We start from the raw sequence: 19681 nt of genomic DNA, 5'->3' as shown, positions 1-19681 counted from the left end.
TGGGTCACTACGGTATGAATCACACCCCTGTACATGCTACATGAGGCTGAGTCCCTTGGTACAATCACATATAAATACAATTCACCCACCCTGAGCTTTCCCAGGGAAAACAGAAATAAAATACACACACACACACACACACACACACACACACACACACACACACACAGAAGCAGGGGAGAGATGGCAAAAGAGGCAGATCCCAGAATACCAGAGAACATCTAGTCCAGACCCTTGCTCTTACAGATGGGGAAAATGAGACCTAGAGAAATGAAGGGTCTTGCCAAGAGAGACATAGTTCACGGCACTCAGTATTAGAACTCCATGTTCCCTTCGATATGAACAAGAAGAGAACGAGATGGACAAGGAATTTGGGGCCACCAAAGCAGGGCATAGAGCCGGGGCTCTCACTGCACTTTTGCTGTCTTTTGGGAAGAGTGCCTATGTGGTCTTAAGGCCTTCCTGGGTGTCTCCTGAACTCTCAAGAACCAGGGGTCTTCTGGGTCTTTTCAGGGTCCCTGTGGCTCTGGGGTATCCCAGAAACTGAGAGCCAGGCCAGCTGACCAGGACAGAAGATAATGGCCTCCCAACAATCCTAAAAGAGTCAGAATGAGCTCAGAACACAACTGTGGCCACCTCGGCCTTAGACACCACCACTTAACTGGGGGCAGAAAGAGGAATCATGGGGCCGGATTCTGCTGAAGGCTGAAAACAGCAAGAGAAGTTTCCAAAAGCACACTCTCTCTTCTATCTAGCTTAAAGGAGGTAACCAATAAATACCTGAATGAATAAGAGAATAAATGAATACAAGGAGACAATGATTGCTTGGTTTCATGAGAGATACCGGTTCTGTTGAAGAGCCTTACTGAGGGCACTGCTGGGGTATGCTTTCCTGTGCCGCTCTGCCGCAGCTATGCAGGTACTACCTTGTGCCCCTGGCCAACGAGAAACAGAGGAGAGTCAGTGCAGATTTGGAGAATTAAATTAAATAATATAATCTGTCTAATGGGTAGAGATCTGGAGAAAAGGCCAAAAGCCATCCCTCAAGCAACTGTTTTCTTTTCACTTCTTTCTCCTCCCAGGTTCACGAAAACAGTACACCAGACCCCAGAGCACCGAAGTCAGAACTGCTGACACATCTCAACACGTGCAACTGAGGTGGTTCGAGCAACCGCCTTCCCTACCCTGACCGCCCCCAGCAGTCACTTCTGAGACAGTGAGGCAGCAGTCGACTGTGACAGTGAGATCTGACTGCACTTCTCGAAGATGGCCTCAGCTGAGAGTTTTGGCAGCCCCTGATCCAGGGGGCATTCGTCCACCAGGCTGTTCATGGGTGTGGGGGGCAGTGGAGGCTCCTCCTCATCTTGACTCAGTCCAGGCACCAGGGAGCTCCCCGCCCTGTCCAAGTCCTTGTCCGCCTGCTCCCTGCACACACCCTCGGTCTCGGGCTGCCCTGACGGGATCTTCACAGAGTCAGAATATGCTGACAGGGCCTCCTGGAGCAGAGGCAGAAGTTTCTTCCGAGATACCTGGGTGTTGCCCTGAAGATAGGCCTGGAGGTTAGGGTGGGTGCTTGGGGCAGGAGTCAGCTTCAGGGACGGAGAGTGGGAGCATTCCAGAACTCCACAGATCTAAAGAGGAGACAAGATGGGGAGATGGTACGTGAGGTGGTGAAGCAAACAGCTGGGGTCTCTTAAGTTAGAGGCTTCCCTTATAGAAGGAGAAACACTTTTGATTAAATCAGCCAGAGTTCAGTATTACTGCGAATACAAATAGTATTTAGAAACAGAAGAAACATTTGATGTTTATTTTTAAGACAGACACACAGAGAGAGAGAGAGAGACAGAATGTGAGTGGGGGAGGAGCAGAGAGAGAGGGAGACAGAATCCGAAGCAGGCTCCAGGCTCTGAGCCATCAGCCCAGAGCCAGACACGGGGCTCGAACCCATGAACTGCGAGATCAGGATGTGAGCTGAAATAGGACGCTTAACCGACTGAGCAACCCAGGCGCCCCAATTGAGATCATATATTTAATTTTTGTAAACCCAAGCCTGGAGAGATTAAGCATCTTGAGCAAAAGCACGTAGATGATGGGAGTCTGAACCAGAACCCAGGACCCCCTGACCTAGTGTTGTTTCCAAGTGTATATCTGTGCTCAAAAACTTGAACTCTATCCTTAGCTAGAATGGGACACACATGTAGACTGAGGTCCGGGGCAAGACAGAGGCAGAAAGAATGAACAGATCAAACTGGGGGTGGGAGGTACATCAGGCGTGGTGCTGAGCCTGACCACTTCCACATATTAACCTCATTTAATCGTCACAACTACCCTCTAAAATTTGGATTAGTATTACCTTCATTCACAGGTAGGGAAACAGAGGCTTAGATGAAGTAACTTGCCTAAGGTCATAGTTTGAATGAAGCAAAACTGACACTTGAAGCCAGGTCTGCCACCAAAACCAGTGTTCTAAACCACTCTCTTCTATCGTTTCCAACAGAGGAGGAAGAGACAAAATGGCAGGACACGCTGTGAAACCTCTTTCCCATTTCCCAGTGCAGAGGCAGCCTGGACAGTGGGGGAACCCTCTGTTATCTGCAGAACTTTGCAAGGGTGTGGTGGGGGGGGAAGGTGGGGACACTTAGGAAGGTGGGAGAGACACTTCCCATGGCCAAAGCACCCTTTCCTTCTGGACACGATTAGTGAGAGCCACCATTTATTCAGTGCTTACTCTGTGCCCAGCAATGTACTTTACGTACGATATTAGGTTTAATGAGCACATCAGGCTAATCAGTGGGTAATACTATGCCACGTACAGATTCAGAAGTCAACTGACTTGCCTGAGCTCAGAGAGCAGGTAAGTGGCAAATCTGGGACAGAAAACGTGTCCATCTGCCTTTTAAAACTGTAGTTCTGGGGTACCTGGGTGGCTCAGTTAGTTGAATCTGCTTTGGATTCTGTGTTTCTCTCTCTCTCTCCCCCTCCCCTGCTCATATTCTCTCAAAAAAACGCTAAAAAAAACCCAAAAACACAAAAACTACTTCTTTCCACAGTGCCAAACTACCTTCCATTGAATGAAATCACATTTGCTTTGTGGAAGAGAAGGAAGGGTGACATACCTTCCATGGATGCAAAAGATTATCAGGCTGTATGCAGACCAGTCTTTAGCAGCCTTCACGTAGCCCAATAAACCCCAAAGTCCCTGGACTGACTCACGTCCACTTTTTTTTTTTTTAATTTTTAAATGTTATTTTTGAGAGAGAGACAGAGAGAGACAGAGAGAGACAGAGCATGAGGAGGGGAGGGGCAGAGAGAGGAGGAGACACAGAATCTGAAGCAGGCTCCAGGCTCTGAGCTGTCAGCACGGAGCCTCATGTGGGGCTTGAACTCACGGACCGTGAGATCATGACCTGAGCTGAAGTCGGACGCCCAACCAACTGAGCCACCCAGGTTCCCCTCGCGTCCACTTTTAAATTCTTCTTCCCTGGGCTAATTGCCCAGTAACCAACAGAGGAAAAGAAAGGGGAAGAAGTGGGAAAGGTGGCCAAACAGATCAGGAAGGAACACCTGTGCTTCAATCCCTTTTCTACAGAATTAGCATTAGACACTGTCATTCATCGCTGCACGGTTAAGTAGTAGAAAAGGCTTCTCTTGAGTTTCCCATTTTCAAGGCCATAGGGTAAAAAGGAAGGAACTGATTTTCTGGGGTGAAGATTAAAGATTAGGCTAAGAATCGAATTTTAACTCCAGATTTATAACACTGTCTTTTAATCTGATTTCAAGGTCCTTCTAAGTGGGAACTGTGTCTCTAATTCCCTTTGAATCTCTCTTAACAGTATGACTAAGGCTATTCACATATAGAGAGAATGGGGAAGGGCAGGGAGGGAGGATTCTGGAAAGAGGTCAAAGGACTTCTGTGTAAACACAAAAACCAAGCAGAGGTCTTTACAGCACTGGGCAGTGCTCACAAGCAGAGCTCTGTAGGGACCTCAGGCTGGAGAAGAGACAGAGACTCACCATCATTCGGAGCGCTGCATGGGGACAGAAAATAGCCAGCTGCCGCACTGGTTCATTGTGAATGTTGAAAAAGATAGTCATGGCGACCAGGACATCACAGTTGTGCGCCTGGCAGAAAGCATGGAGGTCTGCAATGAGGCCAGACCTCTGCAGGAAGGCCTGAAAAAGAAGAAATGGGGCAATGAAAAGGGCTACCGCTGGACTCTCCTTGTCACCAGTAACAAAACGTGTTCACAAAGGGTATCTTTCCATGTTAACCTGGGTCTTGTTCTCCAGAAAAAAGGTATCCAATATTTACTCTGTGTTCTCTGTGTGCCAGGAAGCAGTATGTAGTATGGGGAAAATATAGGTTTTGCGTTCAGACAGAACTGGTTTGAAGATCAGCTCTGATAGGTAACTATTAGCTGTACCATCAAGGAGTTGTATCAACCTCCCTGGACTTAAGTTTGAGGATAAAACATTTACCATGTGCCTATTTTAAGAATTAAAACATGATTGCGTATGTAACATGCCTGGCACGTACAACGCCCTCCTGCTCTTGCCATTTTTTAAGCAAGGTCTTCGCCTCATGGGTATTTTCATTCTAATAGAACAATGGCACACACCGGTAACACACACGGGACAAGTGTATCATTGGCTCTTCATTCTTTGCCAATCTCTACTCTTCTCCAAAGTCTCATGTGGTATTTCCTCTACTGAATACTACTACCAGCCGATCCAGATCAGGGCTTTTCTCTGTCCTTGGCATATCTCACGTGTCAATTTCTCACTGTGTCAATTTATGCTATTTGGCAAGCCTTTTCTACTCATATGTTTGTTTCCCAAACTAGGCAGCAAGGGAAAAGACCAGGCCATTTTGTTTTATTAAAATTATTCAGTAGTTTTACACAGTATTTATAGAAAGCTGTACAGACTATGGCAGGATGTGTTCAGATCCAGTTGCCAAATGATTTAAAATGAATATGATATGGAACCAGGTAGTAAAATGCCGTTATCAAAGTTACAGTCATTCACCCATTCAACAAAATTTACTGAGCACCGGCTATGTGCCAGGTACTGTCAAAGGTGCCGATACAGAAGAAACAGAAGAAACAGGGCTCCAGCCCTGGTGGAGCTGATAAACTGGCAGAGGAATGTAGACAATAAACAAGGAAACCATGAAATTGATCACTTCAGTCCATTAACTGCTAAGGATAAAACAAAATTTAAAATATTTTAGAGATTTTTGAGCACGAAGGATATTATGTTAGTCACAGTGGTCAGGAAAAACCTCTTATAAGACGAGACATCTGAACTAAGACCTGAGTGATAAGGAAGAGCCAGCTCCGCAGAGGGAAAAGCCAGTGCAAAGGCCCTGAGGTGGGAATGAGCTTAATGGATCCCATGAACAGAAAGAAAATGAGTGTGGCTATAGCACTGTGAGTACAGGAGTGGGGCTGGAAGGAGATGAGGTCAGAGAGAGAGAGAGAGCGCGCCAAATCAAGGAGGGTCCTGTAAACCACAGTAGGGCTGTTATATTCTTTTTTTCTTTTTTTTTTTTAAGTTGTATTTAAGTAATCTCTACACTCAACGTGGGGCTCGAACCCACGACCCTGAGATCAGGAGTTGCACGCACCTCTGACTTAGACAGCCTGGGGCCTTTAGATTCTATCAGGAGCGCAATGAAAAGGCAGCAAAGGAAGGGAGCTGATGTGATCAGAATTACATCTGTTTTGTTTTGTTTTTTCAGACTTACACCTTATAAAGACATGACTCTGGCTGCTATGGGGAGAATGGTTTGTAGGGGTGCAAGAGCAGAGGCAGGGAAACCGGTATGCAGGCTATTGTAGTGCAGTGAGAGGTCACGGACTGTGGGAGTGACAGCAGACCTGTCTGCTGAAAGGGAAAGGTACATGGGTACAAGATTTATTTTGGAGATGAGCCAGCAATGAGGGGCAAGGTTACATATATAACTGAAGATTTTCTCTCCCCACCCACGCCTTGCTCTTACCTCCAAATCCATATATATTGCACTAATGGCCACCTTAATGCCTTGTCTGCAAATGGTCTTCTGGTCCTTTCTCAGCATTTGCTCAGTGGTCAGTCCTAGACAGTGAATGTGAGACCAGGGGTCAAACAAGAGAGCCCAGGGTCCCCAGCCCAGGAAGGTGAGGACACCAAGATGGGTCAAAGGTGAGAACAAACACAGCCTCTCCTTGGGCCAATGAATAGGGGAGATAACTAATTATTATATGATTATAAACAGATTATTTTACCCCTTTCTGTGTTGTTTTAACCTTCTGTAAGTACATGTGGTACTTTTTTTTTAAGGTCAATAGGTAGTATCTGGGTAACAAATTATGGACATTTTTTGGTTCTCTTCCTTTGTCCTTTGTATATTTACCCTAAATGTTTCTTCTGCTTCCCTAAACAATTATCTAGATCTCACTCAGATAATTTAGCATTCCCTCAGCAGATTTTACTCATATACTTTCTGATTAGCCCAGAAACCTCTGACACTCTTAATATATTCCTCCTTCTCCTACCCATTAGCCAGGATAGTAAATCAATTGATTAGCTCATGATCAGACTCACATACTACCTCGGTTCTCTCTGATTAAAGCATTATACATGCTCTGAAAACTGTTTCAATAGTGTTCAAAAATACTGTGAACAAGGCTTGTCCATCTGTTTTCTCATGCGGGAGGGAGAGAAGTCAGTTTACTGTTTCACACCTGATACATCAAACTTTGCCTTTTGTAGAGAATCAAAGATGTCATTTCTCTTGGGCAGATCTGGGAAGAGGGCCTCCAGCTTCTCCACATATCTGCTGTCCTTTGGGGTTGCCTTTCCAACTTTCAGGTCCATGTTGACACAGTCCAGGATGATTGTTCCTGTGGAGGCAGGAGGCAGGACTCAAATCCTATGGCCTTCCATTCACAACCACTAGAACACACACAACCCTCCAACCAGGTGGACATAATACAGGGAAGAGCGTGCAGCAAACACACTGGAAACGAAATGAGGAACTGGGACTATGTGCTGAGTAAGACCACCCAATTCCAGACTAAAATGTGGGCAGGCAGAAAGGGTGCCTGAGCAGCTCAACCCTCAGAGATCTTGAGACCGAGTCAGAGAGACACGATCTCCCTTCTGTAGCCAAATTCCATTAAAAAAACCTAGAAGTTGGAAGAGATAGTCTAGTTCAATCTCTCTCTCTCTCTTTTATTTTTTACAAATGGAGAAAATGAGAACAAGAAAGGTTGAGAAATCTTTGCTCAAGGTCACATAGCCACCAACAGGCAGCTTCTAGGTCTGTCTTCCTTTCTGCTTTCACCACAGCCTTTTCATGCCTGATTGCCCCCTGAAAGAACCCAGCCTTTGATACGAGCTGGATAGCTTTGAAAGGGTATGATTAAGCTAGAAGAGGCTAGATGTTTCCACTCTCCTCTGGGGTGGACACGGAGGAACTAACCCGAAAGCCACCCTCACCGTGCAGAAGGGCTGCAGTTTGCCTGTCCAGGATCTCTGGTGCCCCCTGCAGGATTCTCTCGGTCACCAGGGTAGCGCAGGATCCCACCAGCTCAACTGAAATGTGGCAGGGAGGGCAGTGTCTCTGCTCGATGGGTCGATGGTCTAGCACCTCTGCAACTGTCTCCTCTAGGGCCGAGTCATTTCTGTGTGGGAAAGTGGGTGTGGGGAAAAGAGAAAGAAAGATAGGTGGGGGGACTCCAGCTGCTTGTAACCAAAGCTCCACCTCACCCATGAAGGAAAATGCACATCTTAGGCAAACACTTAAGAACTTTGGTCACTTCCACCTTGGCCTCACTGCTCTCAATTCTTTTCTTTCATGTGAGAACCGAAGTCATCTTTAAATAGTATATAAACGGGAAAAAATAGTATATAAGTGAACTTGGTGAAGTATCAGCGACAAGCATCTCATCCACGTATTTGATCTCCTTAGGAGCTGCCTTTCCGACTGACACGCTTGGCACCCAGTATTTCAGTCTCTCCTGTCACTCAATCTGCTTAATACCCAAATGGCACACAGTTCACCAGATCCTATGGACTCTACCTCAATCCTTATCCGTCTCTTCCTTTCCAACCCTCTGCTATCACCTTATTCTAAGCCCTCAATATCTCTCACCTAGATCGTTCCAACAATTTCCCAACCAAACACCCACTTCCCGTCTCAGTCCCTCCTAAGCTATCCTCCACAAAGCTGCTGAGTGATCATCTGAAAAATGCAAATTTGATTCTGTCAGGATCTGGATAAAATATAATTCACAATAGCTCCCCACTATCCTAACATCAAGTCTAATCTCCTTGGCAGGGCCTAAAGGGTGTCCAAAATCTAGCCCCACCCCCCTCCCTAGTCTCACCTCTTCCTATGTCCTACTTCTGGGTCACATTTTATGCTCCAGCCGTGCATAACAAATTCCATTTCTCCCAATCTACCATGCTATTTCATGCCTGCCTGCCTTTGCTTTTATTAATTCCTCTCTCTGCCTGGATGCTCTTCCTAACTACCTCACCTCCCCATTCCAAGAGCAAACACTCAAGAGTGAGATCAAGGGTCAACTCTCAGGAAACTTTCCCTCGTATCCTCTGCTCCCCTCCAGTATATTTTACCACTCTATCCTCTACACACCTATTTGTCCTCTCGAGGGTCAGTTACCACACACGGCTAACACCCGTCACAATGACACTGAGATATTTTCTTTTGTAGGAAATAATGTTGCTTTAAAAAAAATTTTTTTTTATGTTTATTTATTTTTGAGAGAGAGAGAAACAGAGCATAAGTGGAGGAGGGGCAGAGAAAGAGGGAGACACAGGATCCGAAGTAGGCTCCAGGCTCTTAGCTGTTAGCATAGAACCTGACGTGGGGTTCGAACTCATGAACTACGAGATCATGACCTGAGCCAAAGTCAGACGCTTAACTGACTGAGCCACCCAGGCACCCCCCCACTTTTTTTTTTTAATGTTTATTTATTTTTGAGAGAGAGAGAAACAGAGCGTAAGTGGAGGAATTTTGTTTTTTTGTTTTTTAATTTTATTTATTTATTTTGAGAGAGAGAGAGGGAGAAAGAGAATCCCAAGCAGGCTCCAAGCTGCTTGGCACAAAGCCTGATACAGGGCTTGAAATCACAAACTGTGAGATGACCTAAGCTGAAAACCAGGAGTCAGATGCTTAACTGACTGAGCCACACAAGCGCCTCCCCAAAATAATTTTGCTTTTTAAAAATTAAGAAAAGGGGGGTGCCTGGGTGGCGCAGTCGGTTAAGTGTCCGACTTCAGCCAGGTCACGATCCCATGGTCCGTGAGTTCGAGCCCCACGTCAGGCTCTGGGCTGATGGCTCGGAGCCTTGAGCCTGTTTCCGATTCTGTGTCTCCCTCTCTCTCTGCCCCTCCCCCGTTCGTGCTCTGTCTCTCTCTGTCCCAAAAATAAATAAACGTTGAAAAAAAAAAATTAAGAAAAGGGACCCCTGGGTGGCTCAGTCGGTTAAGTGTCCAACTTTAGCTCAGGTCATGATCTCACAGTTTGTGAGTTCGAGCCCTGTGTTGGGCTCTGTGCTGACAGCTTACAGCCTGGAGCCTGCTTCAGATTCTGTGTCTATCTCTCTCTCTGCCCCTCCCCTGCTCGCATTCAGTCTCTCTCTCTCTCTTTTAAAAATAAACATTAAAAAAATTAAAAAAAAAAAATTTTTTTAATTAAAAAGAGTTGGGGCACCTGGGTGGCTCAGTCGATAAGCATCTGACTCAATCTCAGCTCAGGACATGATCTCACGGTTTGTGGGATCAGGCCCCACATCAGGCTCTGTGCTGACAATGTGGATTGCGATTCTCTCTCTCTCTCTCTCTCTCTGCGTGTCCCTTCCCTACTCCCAACCCCACACACACATGCTTTCTCTCTCTTAAAAATAAATACATAAACTTAAAAGAAAATAAAAATATATTTAAAGATTAAAATTAAAAAGACCTGCAACTGGGGCGCCTGGGTGGCTCAGTCAGTTATGCATCGGACTTTGGCTCAGGTCATGATCTCACAGTTGGTGAGTCTGAGTCAGAGCAGAGCCCACTTCAGATCCTCTGTCCCCATCTCTCTCCCTCTCTCTGCCCCTCCCCCAAATCTGCACACATGCTCTCATCTCAAAAAATATTAAAAAAAACCCAAACAGTTGCAACCATTATTCAAAGGCTTCTGTTACGGTGAATCTGCCACAAAATAATGGTACTAAAGGCAGATTTAAATTATTTCTGAGTTATCCTTTAGTTTGACTTCTCTGTGTTTCTATTTCTTTTTGTTACTTGCATAACTGGAGAACTAACAATATTTTCTGTTGATTTTCTATATCTGATATAACCCAGCAATTGCAATTAGCCTGTGAGATCCCCAAGAGCAGAAATTCTTCCTCTCTTTATTTCTTACTCATCAGAGCTCAACATGGCACATGTTAAATATTGGCTTAACTTCCTTCCACTTACTTGGGTAAGACATGATGGTCAACAAGGATAAGGGTGAGTTGGCCAGCCTGGTGCAAGGCATGGAGGTCAATTTCATCCCGGAAAATCAAGAGGGACTCGGGAATGTGAATCTTCTGAAGGAAGAAGATGTTGTCACCTCGTAGAGGTAGCTCAGAACGTTTTATATTTAAAACTGGCACAAAGACTTCCTCAGTCTCTGTTGTCTGGATAAGGAAAGTGAAAAGAACATATGGCAATGTTTTGGCATAGACAGGAAAAGTAACAAGATTATTGGAACCAGAGGAGATATGATCTTGGGGAAGTAATTGCCTTTCTCAAAGCCACAACTACCCAGTTGATAAAAACAAAAGGACAACTCTTGCCCTCTCTCCTTCTTAGTATACATGAAGGTCAAGAAGACAATTCATGGAAAAGACCTGGTTCTAGATGCTGCGGAGAAGGGATTATTAATCCTTAAGAGCTGACCTGGGCATGAGATCACTGGTACCCAGAAGAACTCAAATAATAAACAGCTTGAATTTGCCTTATGATTTACAAATTCTTCAACATACATCTACTCATTTGATCCTCCCAGGGGCACTGCAAAATAGCATCATTTCAGATTTTAGAGATTGTGACCTGAGACTCAGTAAGGTTAAGGGATTTAACTGACCCAAGGGTAACTGGTGTAAAGTGGCAGAGCTGAGTCTTGGATCCAGATCTTTTCATTCTCAAGGACTCTGTTGCTAAGTACTCACCTTTGCCAGGTAAAAAGCCAGGGCAAGAGCTGACACCATGGAGTCCAAGTCACAGGCTTCATTTCCCAGCACAACATGTAGCGGCCGGGACTCCTGTTGAGGAATGAGAATGGGATGCTAGCAGACATACCTTTGTCCGTTTCCACTGCCCTTACACCTGAGCAGGGCTTCCCACACACCCTCTCACTGATCTTCACAGAGGAAGTGGGTCAGCCAATCTTATGACAGTCCTCATTTCATGGATGTGGATATTAGCAGACAGGCCACCTGTGTGTTGCTAAGTTTAAGCATTCCACATCCAACCAGGAGGTAGAAAAGTGCCCTTTCTTCTACTACGCTGTCTCCTTGATTGTTTTTTTTTAATTAAAAAAAAAATATTTATTTATTTTTGAGAGAGACAGAATGCGAGTGGGTTAGGGGCAGAGAGAGAGGGAGACACAGAATCCAAAGCAGGCTCCAGGCTCTGAGCTATCAGCACAGAGCCCGATGCGGGGCTCAAACTCATGGGCCGTGAGATCATGACCTGAGCCGAAGTCGGACACCCAACCAACTGAGCCACCCAGGCGCTCCTCCTTGATTGTTAACTTAAAGAACAGCAGTAAATAATTCTCTAACGTCTTACGCCTCTTTGGGCACTCGAGAAATCAAAGGTAGAACAGTTGGGATAGGTGATAGTCAGGCTGCATCAACCCCAGTTTCCTCCCTGACCCTGCTGTTTTCAAATAGGGAAAAACATCCATACACTTCTAAATCATAAGAGGCGAAGAGCTTTTGAAAATAAAGGTAAAATAAAATCTAGTCCATGATCCAGTTACCCAATCCATGAAAATGCCCCCAGCCCTTTATTACTATCATTATTATTATTTTTAAAGTAACCTCTATACCCAATGTGGGGCTCGAACTCATGAGCCTAAGATCAGGAGTTGCACGTTCTACCGACTGAGACAGCCAGGTGCCCTGGAACTTTTATTTTTAAAGCTTTGAAAAGTCCAGCTGCTGATAAGAACTGAGGAGGGAGGGATATCTGCTGTTAGTATTAACCTTGTTCCCTTGTGTCTCCCTAGCTATCAGAGTCTTAAATAACAACCTGAAGAGGTAGGTACTTTAAGAATTGTGTCCATGGCTCAGTTTAGGGCACAAGAATTCTCTCTTACAAATTTACTTTGGAACTTACACCTCAGCGTGCTTCTGAGAGAGGAAGAGATAAAAACAAAATGAGAGCTACCAGTTACAGCAGAGTTTCCTAATTTCAGCACCAGTGGCATTTTGGCCTGGATTGTTCTTTGTTGTAGGGGCTGTCCTGTGTGGGAGAAGTTTGGCAGCAACCCCAGACTGTACCCACAAGATGCCGGTAGCACACCCAGTCATGAGAATCAAAAATGTCTCCAGATGTGCCAAATATTCCCCGGGAGCGCAAAATCACTCCCAGTTGAAAACTGCTAGGTTTTCAGGTAAAAATCAAAACACTCTGACTTCTTCAATCAGGGAAGATTTACTAGATGCCAAGAGTTTAGAAAAGTAGGAATGGGGTTCAGAGGAGCAAAACATAGCAAGCAATAGTTATCAAGTAATATAACTATAGGAAGAAAGGGAATCTGGGGGAACCTAGAATCATCTTGCCTGTTTCACTGTTACCCTCCCTCCCCCAGAAAGCTACAGCTAGAAAGGTACAATTTTAGAGGACTTTTGGTGGCATAAATCGCCCTATCCAGTAACTAAACAGGTTTTTTTTCTCCTTAAGTTTTATTTATTTAAATAATTTCTACACCCAACATGGGCTCTACACCCAACATGGGATCCCACAACCCCAAGATCAAGAGTCAGATGATTTTCCAACTGAGCCAGCCAGGTGCCTCAGGTTTTTTTGTTTGTTTTTTTTAAGTTTATTTACTTATTTTGAGAGATAGCACAAGCAGGAGAGGGGCAGAGAGAGAGAGAGAGAGAGAGAGAGAGAGAGAGACAGAGAGAGAGAGAATCCCAAGCAGACTCCACACTGTCAGTGCAGAGCCCAACATAGGGCTCAAACTCATGAACTGTGAGATCATGACCTGAACCAAAATCAAGAGTTGGATGCTTAACTGATGGAGCCACCCAGGCGCCCCCCCACACAAGTTTTTTTATTTTAAACTACCCCCCCACCCCCCACATCTCCTACTCCCACCCTCAGAGAAGTACAAAAGGCAGAGGTTTCGTACAAAGGACCTGCGGGGAAAGTCCGCCCTTAGGTTCTCCCCTGCACCCATTTCTCTAAGCCTACCTCAAGAGGGTGGCAGGCCAGACCCACTCACACTGAACGACACAAGGGAGGGGAGATTCTTTTCAATATTAAACTCTTTTCCTACATAAGGGGAGAATTCAGTCCTATATTAACTCCTCTAACTTGCAATTTCTCCTTCGGATACCGGAGAAAGTCCCCCTGTTTCCCGGATACTGAGAACTGCCCAGATGGCTGCAGACCAGAGTGACAACACAGCACTTGAGGTAAGTGACTGTGGAGATAGCTTGCTCACTGAAGCAGCAAGGGGAGGCACTGTGTTCACTGGAAAGGGAACTGTGTAAACACGAGCGGCCATATGGCCCGGACTCTAGAGAAATAAGGTAAGAGGAACAGAGAAAAGGCAGAGCAAGTGGGACTCCCCTCGTGCTGGGCCCGCTGAGAAACTTTCCAAAACTCACTCACACTAGTGCTGCTCCAGCTGAATGAGGATGGGTCAGATCCCCAGCATGGAGGGGGGCTAAGCAGGAGAGAAGGAAGTAGGCGCCACATACGACTCTGTGACTCTGAGAGGATATCCACAGGAAGGGGAATAACTAGCCCCTTGTGCTTGTTCAAGCCCAGATGGCAACCCAAAGGAATGAATATCAAAGGAGTCCTCTGGGCTTTCAGCCCATCTTGAAGCAGGCCTGAGCAGAGGCTATGGTGGCATTCCCCTCCCCTGTCACGGTCCACCATCATCCCAGCCTGTCCGGTCTACTCACCACCCACAATACATGCTGTGTATATTCCCAGCTCTGCCCTTTAAGCGGCAGAACTGTCATGTGAAGAGATCGCAGACTAGGGTTGAATCCCAGCTCTGCTTCTTAATTTTTTTTTTAACATTTACCTATTATTGAGAGACAGAGAGAGACAGAGCATGAGCAGGGGAGGGGCAGAGAGAGACGGAGACAGAATCTGAAGCAGACTCCAGGCTCCGAGCTGTCAGCATAGAGCCTGACGCAGGGCTTGAACTTACAAACTGCGAGATCACGACCTGAGCCTAAGTCGGAAACCGACTGAGCTACCCAGGCACCCCTCCCAGCTTTGCTTCTTACCTGTTATGGGACTTCGGCCTCTCCAAGCCTCATTTAAAAATGATAATCGTGTAACCGATTTCATGCAGTTGTGACGAGGATTAAATGAGATAACCCATAAGTGTCTGCTCTGTAGCTGCCTTCCATCTTCTCCTTTCCTTACCGGTCCCTGCCTCTTCATGCCACCTGAAGGCCCTGTCTCTGGGATGCCTCCCCTGGCCACCCAGGCCAGAGCAATACTCTTCCGCTAGACCTCCAGCTTCCAGCACCTGCAGCCCTCATATGGAGCTTCTACCCTAAGGAGCTCGCCCTCTTTTCGTGGGCATGTATCTTAACTTTTAACATAGTTTATGACTTAGTGACCATACATTCTGTTATTCAAATGGGGACACTTGTGAGGATAAAAAAGGGTGCAATAAATGGTTATATCTGAATAAACTAAACTGTCCTGGGCTGCCCAACTTATAAGGCACCCTTCTCTTCATCTAGGAGGAGCGTGTGTATCTTTTAACCCTCCACCTCTCCCCCCATCCCCCACCAGTTGAAAGCAAAGCCAAACTGCTTTGGTTTTCTGACCATCAGAGGAACAGTTCAGGACAGATATAGCTATACTTAGAGCAGGAGGAAACCTGAGCTGCCAGTGGAAGAAATGAAATCTGAGCACCCCAAGTAAATATAAACTTTTCTTTCTTAAACAGACAAACAAAAACACCCAAAGCTGGTAGTAACAATGACTGTGTCCTGATGTTCTTTGTGGCCTCGTGTGGGGAGAAAGGATAGGCTCTAGGGCTGGCAAAGTCAACCACTTCCCTTCTGAAGCTGAATATGGTCTGACACCTAGTCTACAAAATAGTTAATGAGGGAAGGAAAAAAAGAGCCAGGGATAGAGAAGCCCTCCCAGCACAGAGAATGGTATAGATATTGAGGAAAGGACTGTGCTGTCAGAAGGACAGCTGGCCACTCCTGATTCCTGCCCTATGCATACAGGAGGGCAGACAACACACATTATCCGAAGGCAGCTGGATGGATACCACCTATACTTGAACGCAGCCCCGCCCTGAAGCAAAGTTTTTTATCCACTAGACATGAAAGATGAGTCACCATGAATACGATATTTAGTTAAACAGGATTTCTTTTAAAATGGAACATCCTAGGGGCACCTGGGTGGCTCAATCAGTTAAGTGTCTGACTTTGGCTCAGGTCATGATCCCACATCGGGCTCTGTGCTGACAGCTCAGAGCCTGGAGCCTGCTTTGGATTCTGTGTCTCCTTCTCTCTCCGCCCCTCCCCCACTCGTGCTATCTCTCTGTCTCTGTCTCTCTCAAAAACAAATAAACACTAAAAATAAATAAATAAAATGGAACATCTTGCTATCGTTGTGGCAGAGGCTGTAGAAAATTTCTCTGGTTATCAGGGGTGCTTGGGTGGCTGAGTCGGTTGAGTGCCCCTCAGTGCGGACTCTTAATTTCTACTCAGGTCGTGATCCCAGGGTCATGGGATCCAGCCCCACGTCAGGCTCCATGCTGAGTGTGGAACCTGCTTGAGATTCTGTCTCTTTTTCTCTTTCCTTCAGCCTCCTCCCCTGCTCAAGTACGCATTCTCTCTCTCTCTCAAATAAAAAAAAAAATATATTAAAAAATTTCTCTGGTATCAAATAACAAAAATAAATCAATAGGAGAATTGGCCGGTTAAACGCTGTCTCTATCCTATGTAAAGGTCAAGCATTCACATTTCCCTAAAAGTTATACCAAAGCTTAACAGAAACACTCAAACCTAATAGAGTCTGTCTAAATCATGTATCTCTTTACACAAGAAATCATGGTGCAGCTTCTGGGGAATTAGATGGGGAGAAGATAAACGATCTTTTTCATTTCGTATCTTTTTTGTATTTAAATCTTTTCACTGTGTACATTTACTACTTCTATAATTAAAAACAATCTAGTATTTATTTATTTTAAGTTTATTTATTTTGAGAGAGAGAGAGCACTAGCAGGGGAAGAGCAGAGAAAGAGGGAGAGAGACATTCCCAAGCAGGCTCTGCTGACCAAGTGGAGCCTGATGCAGGGCTTGATCTCACCAACTGTGAAATCATGACCTGAGCCGAAATCAAGAATCGGACGCTTAACTGACTGAGCCACCCAAATACCCCTCTAGTATTTATTTTTACTTTTTTAAAGTAAGTGATATGCCCACCGTGGGGCTTGAACTCATGATCCTGAGATCAGGAGTCACATGCTCTACTGACTAAACCAGCCTGGCACCCTATAAATTAAAAGCAATCTACATTGTTGGCAACCACCTGTATGTCCTGTCACCAGTTCCTCCACTAAGATTCCTAGAGTCTGATTTTCTCATTTCTTCCAGCCCCGGCTAGGCTGTGTGATAATAAGAACTCTAAGATACAACTTCACAAGTTTGGAAAAATAAAGATCTAGATCTTGCTTCTTGGGGCATGAATGCAGGCAGAGAAAACTCAGGATACCAGCAATACTGGAAAAATCCAGTATTTTTCAGCTTCATACTGCTGTAGGAGATATACTGTTAACCTGGGGGGACTCTGGAGTGAAGACGACTTAGGATAGATGCATGCAATGAAAGGCTATTTGGTGAGGTTTCAGATCTAAGAGCTCTTTACCAAGTGGTAGAAAGGAGACCTGTCATTTGGGTTCTGCAGCGGGGGGGGGGGGGGGGAGTTCCAACTGCATAGTACTTGGAACAGTGCTGCAAAGATTCTACATTAGTCCTCCAATGAGCTCCCTATGGTGCAAATCAGATGTAACCTAACGAATTGGTTCCAAACTGCCCTACACATTAGGTCAACTTTCCCAAAGTTTGTATTTCACAAGGAAAAATTTGGTGCAATTGGTATTAAAATTGTCCTTTGTCACCTATACTTCAGGTGAGGACATTCATTTATGCCAGAAGCTGAATCTGCAAAAGGAAAGAGGTGACTTTAAGGATTTGTTAAAGACTAGAATCTGTCGCCCAAGGGAATCTGCAGAGTTTAAAGATACTTCAAAATAAAGATACTTCAAAAGGAAAGCATAGTCAACCATCTGTCTAGGTCTCCACAGGGGCAGTGTCACTTGAGGTAGCAGGGGCCAAGGGACCTCTTCCAGCCTCTGTCTGGTCAGCTTTGTGCTGCTAACTGGGAGTAGCAGCCTAATGTGCATGACCAGTCAGCATGGCTGGGAGATTCCAACCAGCTCCGGGCACCGTAAATAAGCCACAAAGCATTCAGAAATCAAGCTTATAGTTTTGATTCCAAACACACTTTGGGCTTACCCCTTCCTGACGAGGGATTCTTACGTAATTTACATGTGGGTTAAGGCCAAAGAAGAAAACTGAATGCAAAGGAATGCAAGTTTTGGGTCAACAACTGATACGCCTGCAGTACTGAGCATGTTTAGCTTAAAACCAGATTTAAAGTAAAACACCATGACCACCTCAAATCTAGAATGAGTTCGGCCCGCCAGACAAAAACAGCCCTTCTGAGGCAATAAGGCTGTGGACACTGGTTCCCTCCTACCCCCGGGGCTCACAGGGAGGCCAATGGGCCAAGGAGGCCCTGCGAGAGCGGAGAACTGAAAGAGGGGCGGGGAGAAAGGGATAAATACACCCCGCGGGGCGCGACTGGCGGCACCACAGTCCTTCACCTTTTGACGGAGCTGACCCAGGCGACAGCGAGCAGAGGCTCAGATGCAGTTCCCAGACCCACGATTCCCCCTCCCAGCTCTTGGGGAAACCCCAAAGGCAGGAGCCAAAAACGGGGAGACTGAGCAGCATTCCCCCGAGCTAGGTTCTCGTTCCTCACTCCTCCGGCCCCAAGGCTGATCTGATCCCAAGCCCCCTCCCCACAATTCTGTGCTCCTTCCCCACACACCCTCGGGGGTCCCCAGATCCCACATCTTCGTTCTTCCTGGACCTCATACTCCATTCCTTACAGTCACAGACCGGGATCCGTTACCTGCAGAGCGGCTCGACAACCCTGCAGGTAGTCCTCCATGGCGAAGTCCCAAGGTGTGCCACCGCCCCTGGCCGTGGAGACGTTACCAGGCGAATGCTCCCCGCCTCGGACTCAGGGGCTTGGGGCGAAAGTCAAGAGGCGGGACTCGAACCCGCCACACAACGATTCGGCCCCAACCCCGGAGGAAGTGCGTAATCCGACACTCCTGGAGTCCGACGTCGCCCCGCCCCCAGCGGCGGAGGCGGAGCTCTGCGCCCAGAGACTCACGGGACCCCTTCCCGGAGGGACGAAGTGGGGCGTGGCGCAGGGCGTGCTGGGAAACGTAGTTCAGAAGCTCCGAAATGGCCACAAGAATCGAAGGAAGGCGAGTTTTCCGAGATTACTCATTTGACAGAGAAATGTATATGTGTCAGTGTGACCTATATTTGTGGCATCTGAACTTCCCCTCTCGACTCAGGCTAAGTATAGCATCTTTCCATACATTACATGGAGCATCTGGTTGACGTCTTAAATTATACATGGCAAAAACAGCTCTTAGTCTTCCTTTCTCAAATTCTCCTCTTCACCAAACTGACCCTTTGCCACCAATTTTCTGATTGTCCGTGTTATTAAAACAATAGAATAATCTTTGACATCTCTTTTTAATACCTACTACGGTCTCTTGCCAACTCCTGCTGCTTTACAACTTGGTGGCCTGTTTTTTTCTATAGCCTCAGCAAACGTCTCCTCCTTTTCCTGGACTGTTGTAACCTGGGTTTTTTGCTTCCTGCCTCCCTAATTGTTCAAACTGACGTTTCAGCCTTCAGAGTTGCTTGAAGTTTCATCCTGACACAGCCCTGCCAGTCGAGTTAGGAGAGCCCTTCAGAATGTAGAGCTGGGTTCCAACCTCCCTCAACTGCCACCTTCCAGCTCCACGGTATGCAGACTACTACAAATAAATGTACTCTCATCATCAAATACCCCCTCCTTTATTGATCTATCCCTTTATTTCTTACCGACAGCTTTTCCTGCTGGACCCTCCCTGCCCCCCTAGGAACTGAGAGGAGGTGACTGATGAGAAGCTGAGGCCTGTGCTGGGAACAAGGACCAGGGCACAGGGGTATTCATTCGATCTCCTGCTTGCTCAGCTAGTTCTCTCTCTGCTGCCTCTCTTCCCAGAGCCTGGGGAGTCCTCCACACCTTCTGCACCACCAGGGGCACAGCCCAA

The 19681-nt window shown here is 46.2% G+C and overlaps 1 protein-coding gene across 5 annotated transcripts; it reads right to left on the bottom strand.

Moving 5' to 3' along the window:
* Positions 1-1202: 1202 nt before the first annotated feature.
* PRUNE1 (prune exopolyphosphatase 1) lies at positions 1203-19604 on the bottom strand. 5 transcript variants are annotated; one of them, XM_053214775.1, is made up of 9 exons: positions 18475-18715; positions 12442-12516; positions 11217-11309; positions 10480-10682; positions 7486-7670; positions 6729-6887; positions 6005-6099; positions 4015-4173; positions 1203-1631 (listed from the first exon to the last, which is right to left on the bottom strand). In XM_053214775.1, the coding sequence occupies exons 3-9, from the start codon at positions 11253-11255 to the stop codon at positions 1203-1205; spliced, it is 1269 nt and encodes a 422-aa protein (XP_053070750.1). In that variant the 5' UTR covers positions 11256-11309; positions 12442-12516; positions 18475-18715. The 5 variants fall into 5 exon arrangements, with proteins under 5 accessions (XP_053070750.1, XP_026912027.1, XP_014933239.1 ...); XM_027056226.2 differs by lacking the exons at positions 12442-12516; positions 18475-18715 and adding an exon at positions 19470-19604; XM_015077753.3 differs by lacking the exon at positions 12442-12516.
* Positions 19605-19681: the final 77 nt, after the last annotated feature.

This window comes from Acinonyx jubatus, chromosome C1, assembly GCF_027475565.1.
Source record: "Acinonyx jubatus isolate Ajub_Pintada_27869175 chromosome C1, VMU_Ajub_asm_v1.0, whole genome shotgun sequence".
Taxonomy (NCBI): Eukaryota; Metazoa; Chordata; class Mammalia; order Carnivora; family Felidae; genus Acinonyx; species Acinonyx jubatus.
The sequence above is the reverse complement of the archived record's forward strand: the minus strand, read 5'-3'. Positions and strand labels throughout refer to the sequence as shown.

Bases quoted from the DNA above. Each gene is read 5' to 3' on its own strand.
- PRUNE1 (XM_015077753.3), bottom strand. From the start codon at position 18,513: ATGGAGGACTACCTGCAGGGTTGTCGAGCCGCTCTGCAG. The intron at 10,683-11,216 runs GTGAGTACTTAG...TTCCTTATCCAG, and splicing joins TGGCTTTTTACCTGGCAAAG to ACAACAGAGACTGAGGAAGT. The intron at 4,174-6,004 runs GTAAGAGCAAGG...CTTCTTTTTCAG, and splicing joins CAATATATATGGATTTGGAG to GCCTTCCTGCAGAGGTCTGG.